Genomic DNA, 6504 nt, shown 5'->3' with positions numbered 1-6504 from the left:
TCGTGCGGTTAGCATTCATCTGGAAGACTAAACTACGCAAAATATCATTACTGGTCAGAGACTTAATAGAGCCTTAGTCCCAACGTCAGTACGTCACCAACTACCAGTCAAACGCGTAGGACCTACGCAAAGGGAACAAAACTTGCAAGATTCCACCCCAGAAGCCCAGGATATGACACGTGTCCTCACGTGCCCGCACGTGCACTGGGGCCAGGGCGACGGAGCTCAGAAGTCGTGAGAAAATGGGTGTGGGAGTGAGAGAATCTAATCCATGCCAGAGCAAAAGCGCGGAGGGATAGTGTTGGAAGGAGGAAACGAAGCAGCTGCGAGCACTCAGCAGAGTTATTAAAGAGAGCGGAGTGATGAGATTCAGCAGAGTTATTAGTTGTTCGGTTCTAGCCTTGTCTCTTCTGCTTCTCTTCTCTGGGTTTTCCGAATTTGGGTTTTGTTTCGAGAATCCGATAAGGATGGCAACTGAAGGGCTCCCCGGCGGGATACGCGAGTCGGTGGGGTTTGAGAACAGCGTCGAGATTGAAAGCCTTGCTCGATTTGCTGTCGATGAACACAACAAGAAACAGGTGATCTCCTTGTCTCTTTCTCGATTATTAGTTCTCTCATCTGGAGTTTGAAAAAATAATTATTTTATTTATTAATTTTTTGTTTGTTTGATAATTGGGGTAGAATGCGCTGCTGGAGTTTGCGAGGATTGTGAAGGCGAAGGAGCAGGTGGTTGCTGGTACTCTGCACCATCTGACTCTGGAGGTGATTGAGGCTGGTAAGAAGAAAATTTATGAAGCCAAGGTGTGGGTGAAGCCATGGTTGAACTTCAAGGAGCTGCAGGAATTCAAACCGGTTGGAGATGCCCCCACGTTCACTTCGTCGGATCTCGGTGCCAGGCGAGGTAGATGATCTTGGAATCTCTATTTGCCTTTGAATTTTGAAGCAATTGAATACTGATTTTAAGGGGATCATTGACCGTAGAATCATATATACATATTTTACATTTACCTTGTTAGGGATTATCGGAATTAATTCTCGGTTTGGATGCGATTGAGAATGCATGCCTTCTGTAAACATGGTTTCTCGGATTTTCAATCCATCAAATATACAGGACAGGGAATAGATTGTGTCGATTGGGAAGAAATGATATCTCTGTTATTGTGCTTGAGTGGGTCTTCTTCAGAGATTTTGTAGGCTTCAAGTATCTGGTGGATCCCCGTTATTATTATTATTATTATTATTTCTTTTTTCTAATTGGAGGTGCTAAAATTGTTGGAGTCAATATTATCGAAACCAAATTGGATCATAAATCACGAACTGGAGAAGTTTGAACCAAAGTGAAAGGATTTGACTTTTTAATTTGATGCAAGATCATGAATATATATATATATATATATATATATATATATATATATAGAAGTGTTCTTAAACCTTATATAACTGTTGTTGATGGCATAATATGATTATTACTAATAATCTAACAAAATTGCTGCATAAATTTAGTTTGGTTTTAAATGCAAACAAATACTTGATGTAGGCAACTCCTTGACCAATTAGACAGATCATATTATAAGTTTACAAGTATAAAACCCATATCACCAACTAAAAGTTTGAATTTGTTGAGAAGTATGAGAAGTAAAAGAAAATAAATAAAACTTGATAAATGGATATTGTTGAGTCAATACTCAATACTTTGGCAATCATATTATCTTCCATCTATATCTTTATTCTCTTTCTTGGTTGTTCTATTTTTGTTTTTTTTTTTTTTTTCTGTTTTGATCTTTAACGATAATGTCTTAATATCTCCTTTGAATTTCCTATATTTTCTGAGGTAGCATTTTAATACAAAAAAAAAAAGTTTTTATTAGTCTCTAGAACCACAACTGTTCTTTGTAGGTTTCTTATGCTATTTAATTTGGGTTGTGTTTATTGATCCAACATTCAAAGATGCCTTTTTTTAAAACATTAATTATTATTAAGAGAGTGTTATATGGTCAATCTAAAAAGAAAGTACAGACTTGGGCACAATTTAGAATTGTGCTAAAAAGTAATGGAAATTCAATGAGCACTCATTAAATCATTTTTGCCCTACCATGTTTTTCACTCATTGGCTTGATTTTTAAGACAACAAGATAAACTGTTGAGTTTTTCTATTTCCAAGAAGGTGAGTAACAAAGTAGTGGAAAGGGATCCTATTTTGGGTATTGGTCAGCCTTTAGTAGTCACCTTGTTTGTATCAAGCCTTTGGGTTTTGAACATGCTTCATCTTTCACATGCAAAATATAATACTTTTCTTTTTCTGATATAAAGGAAAGAAATTAATTGACTTATTAATGCATGTTTCAACCCCATTTGCATTGTTTTGGGGGTTTTTTACTTTTTACATGATTTCTTCCCCCCTTATTTAAGGGTAATTGGTATTCTGCTATTTGTACATAAAAGCTCCACCCATGGGAATTTCTATCATGTGGGATTTGTAAATACAAGATATCCAGATTGTGTTATGTGCTCGAACTTGAAAACATAATTAAGTTTCTTTCTTCTTTTACTTGTTTTGTAATTGCATGTTCAGATTCTTCATGAGGACAAGAATATGACATATTCACATTCTTTTAGAATCATGCTTGACCTAGATTAACCTCTTTCCATTAAACACTTTACCCTTCAACATCCAAAGCCTTCCCAAGCCACTGGAGCCGATAATGTACATGTAACAGGCCATGTTAGGGGGTCGTGTTTAAGTAAATTTGGGCCAAATATTTCCTAGTAGTAATTATTGGCCGGTCATGTAAATCCAGATGGCCATGGACCAGGATGGAGAGCAGTGCCAGCACATGATCCTATTGTCCAAGATGCAGCAAATCATGCTGTTAAGACTATCCAGCAGAGGTCAAACTCGCTGGCCCCTTACGAACTGCTGGAGGTCCTTCATGCAAAGGCAGAGGTCGGCATCTTCTGCTCTGTTTGGTTCTTTTTCCCCATTATTTCCTTAGTAGCAGTTTTACCCTTCTGTTATTAGCTATTTAGCTGTTGGCATGGGAATTGCATGCATATTTGCAACGTACATAGTTTTGGAAGATGGATAAATGATCTTATTGTTTGTGATTCATGCAGGTAATTGAAGAAGTGGCGAAGTTCGATTTGCTTCTCAAAGTCAAGAGGGGAAATAAGGAAGAAAAATTTAAGGTTGAAGTACATAAGAATGTTGAAGGTATCTTTCATTTGAATATGATGGAGCAAGATCACTCATGAGTCATGACTCTGGGGACTACCCTAACATGTTAGTATGTGTGGATTTATATAGACATCTCTTGTTTAGTGCTTTGTGAAACTTTAATCAGTACTGCCCTACAGATGAAACGATGAAACAACTGTGTATTGCTTGAATAATGTTTATATCTTACATAGATAAGAAATATAGCCTATTATAGATGTTGTCTTGGATGCTTCTTTTTGAATATGCTGGGCATACATTTGGGCCTTATCTATATGTAACACCTTAACTGCAGCTGACCTATATGATTATGACCCCAATTTTGTCATTCGACAGTTGTGGTTCCTCTATATACAACATGGGGGAACAACTTGGGCGGGCTTGGCCGTGTTCCGAGCCAATTTACACATGCTTGATCCTTAGAGCTGGACCCTGGGTCCAGGGCAACCTAACGTGAGATGATCAAAACTGTACAAGGCTAGACCCTAAGAGCTTTAATCTGGTGTTTCACAATTCACATAGACAATCCGTAATGTATCTATCAAATACATGTTTGTTCATGAATGTGGGCTCCCATGGCATGATGTAAATACACAATTGAGATGCTAATAGATCGGTTTTGGTATGGGTTTTCTCAACCCGAACAACGCCTATACTGACCTGATTCGAGTAAGTGAAAATGGGATGTTTCAATGATGCAAAGTTAAGGGTCGGGTTTGGTATGGGATCATTCGACCTGACCCAAAACCCGATTAAGCCCAAACCTATCTCAGTAGGGTCAGGTCAATGCGAATTTACCATTTAAAACACAACTCATTGATATCGCTACACCATATTGTATTATGGTTATATGGTATTTGCAAAGCACACAACATGGAGACACAATGTATGCATAACAGGAAAATAGGAACGCAACTTGGGTTGTGTTGGCTTAGGGCAGAGAGAAAAAGCAATCTAAAGCAACGTTTTTGAACCGCTGCTGACCTGAATGGTTGGACCGTTTGGCCCAGGAACTGTTTAGGCAACCGGTTCCATTTTACTTCATTCCTGGAATCTGATAAAAAACCGTTGGAAAAGTCAACAAACTGTTGATTCGGACGGTTGAATCATTGATCTGTTCAATGGTTTTTGACTGTTTTTTATTTTTTAATTTTGTCGTCTGAACAGACCGTTCATTTGAACCGGACGATCAGACCAACAACCCGAAAATCAATGGCCAGAACGATTCTATTTTTGGGTTGTTTTTTAAAACGCTGATCTAAAGTGTTGTATTCTTGGATTGGACCTTGTTGGGTGGTTTTTGGCTTGGGGCTGTCATGTGATGCGGCATTACTATGCAGTTTCTTGCTGAGGCTATGTTTGGTTTGAAGGAAAAGGTTTCCTATCTTTCCCTTCCTTTCCCTACTTTTTCCTTATCAAACACAGTTGGGCTGACTGTAAATTCTATATACAGGCCTTGTTATACTGCATACTGCTAACTCAATGTTTCAAGGAAGAACAAAGCTATAGACATAGATTTTCACTTTTTGAGAGAACAAGCCATTAAAGATGCACTTCTGTGTGCAATGTTCTCACAATTGAATCCAGATTTTCTATCAACAAAACACTACCTACATGACTTCCAACATGATCTAAAGCTGCATATCCAAAACATGATTGCTGTCTCAAAAGTGCGACCCCATCAATGTCAATCTATGATGCAAGGTATGATATAGGAAGAACTTAGACTAATCAAAAGCTCCCGTGAATTTTGAATAATACAGGAAGAATTTAGACTAATCAAGGGGGAAATTCCCAATTAGTACCCTATACTCTGGGTCTAGTGCTACTTTGGTCCCCAAACTTTAAAATATGACAATTTAATATCTGAACTTTCAAAACGTGTCAATTCAGTACTTGTTGTTAATCAATCCGCTAACCAGCCATTAAGTGGCATTTGAAAAGACACAAATGCCCTTCGAGTGTCATCTAACTCTCTTTATCAACCATCCAAACATTGATAAAAAATGAACCGTAGTTAATTTCTCGAATAGAAAAGGTAAGGATTTGAAACTATTCATTTTTTGTCAACGTTTAGATGGTTGAAAGAGAATTAGATGACACTCAAAGGGTATTTGTATTTTTTCAAATGCCACTTAACGACCGGTTAACGGATTAATTAGTGACAAGGACTAAATTGACACATTTTAAAGTTTGGGGACCAAAGTGGCACTAGACCCAAAGTACTGGGTACTATTCGAGAATTTTCCTGAAAAAACACACTTACACCAAGAAGGCAAGAACAATTCTCTCTACCTCTTTTTTTCCTCTTCAACAAAAAGGACGAAAAAAAAAACAGATCAAACTTTTTAAAATCTATATACAAAAAAAAAACTTTTAAATCTATATACAAAAAGACCACACAATCTCAATAGTAATTATCATATAATCCTGTACTTGCTATCCATATATATCCTACTTTAACATCTTCATCAACTAGCAATTCCTTTTCATATGCCCCACCATGGTCCTTATCATATCCAACATTACTCGTTATCTCCCTATTAATTAAACTCACACCGAAAACTGTTTAATGCGTGGAGATGACACAATTTCTTCCCATTATTTGTAATCATCGATTAATGGGCATCACTAAAATTGATTATTTTAAAAAAAATTACTTACCTTGTGATTTCTATTATAATATAATTGTGGAAGATTGTGTTTATAAATCCAAAGTTTGTACTTGTTACTTAAATATAATGAGTAGGGATGTCAACGGTTCGAGTTTGGCACTGGTTTGCCTCAACCATGAATAACCTGATCCTCCAATGTCCCAATCTAAACCTGAATCCGATCCGACCTGATATATTGTCGTAGCATTTCAATTATACTTTTTTAACATGTTTTGAAACAGTCCAGATGAGCTGAAGACAAAATTATACACACCTGGCTGAATTACCTATCACGAGTGAACACGTCAGTGAAAAGTGTTTACAAAAGGTTTTAATTCCTATGATCCATCCGAGCAGAAAGTGTGACACTGCACCTTGCAGTCAGGGGAGAGGTCTTTCCTTGTCGGGTAGTGTCTGATCATTATGGGTTGTTAAGTGTAAGAGACTATTAAGGGATGATTACTTGATGGGTTATATATTACTTAAGTCCATTATCCTTGGGTCTTCATAAGATAGTTGGATTCATTGATCATTTAACTGTAAATGTTGGGCCCAATTTGAACCCATAGTGATGAGCTTAGGGGTTCATTGCGTTTGGCAGTGAACTCGGCCAGGCCTTTTCACAGAGGCTAGGCC

General features: G+C 37.4%; 1 protein-coding gene across 1 annotated transcript; it reads left to right on the top strand.

Annotated features, from left to right (window-relative positions):
• Positions 1 to 260: 260 nt before the first annotated feature.
• On the top strand, positions 261 to 3444 carry LOC104588274 (cysteine proteinase inhibitor 12-like). The gene is made up of 4 exons (XM_010246133.3): positions 261 to 578; positions 682 to 901; positions 2799 to 2944; positions 3115 to 3444. The coding sequence occupies exons 1-4, from the start codon at positions 363 to 365 to the stop codon at positions 3250 to 3252; spliced, it is 720 nt and encodes a 239-aa protein (XP_010244435.1). The 5' UTR covers positions 261 to 362; the 3' UTR covers positions 3253 to 3444.
• Positions 3445 to 6504: the final 3060 nt, after the last annotated feature.

Source organism: Nelumbo nucifera, chromosome 7 (genome assembly GCF_055504915.1).
Source record: "Nelumbo nucifera cultivar China Antique chromosome 7, China Antique-T2T, whole genome shotgun sequence".
Lineage (NCBI taxonomy): Eukaryota > Viridiplantae > Streptophyta > Magnoliopsida > Proteales > Nelumbonaceae > Nelumbo > Nelumbo nucifera.
Note: the sequence above shows the minus strand (reverse complement) of the source record. Positions and strands in the feature narration are given on the sequence as shown.

Coding starts and splice junctions, on each gene's coding strand:
- LOC104588274 (XM_010246133.3), top strand. CDS start 363: ATGAGATTCAGCAGAGTTATTAGTTGTTCGGTTCTAGCCTTGTCTCTT. Junction 579..681: donor ATGAACACAACAAGAAACAG/GTGATCTCCTTG, acceptor TAATTGGGGTAG/AATGCGCTGCTGGAGTTTGC. Junction 2,945..3,114: donor TCCTTCATGCAAAGGCAGAG/GTCGGCATCTTC, acceptor TGATTCATGCAG/GTAATTGAAGAAGTGGCGAA.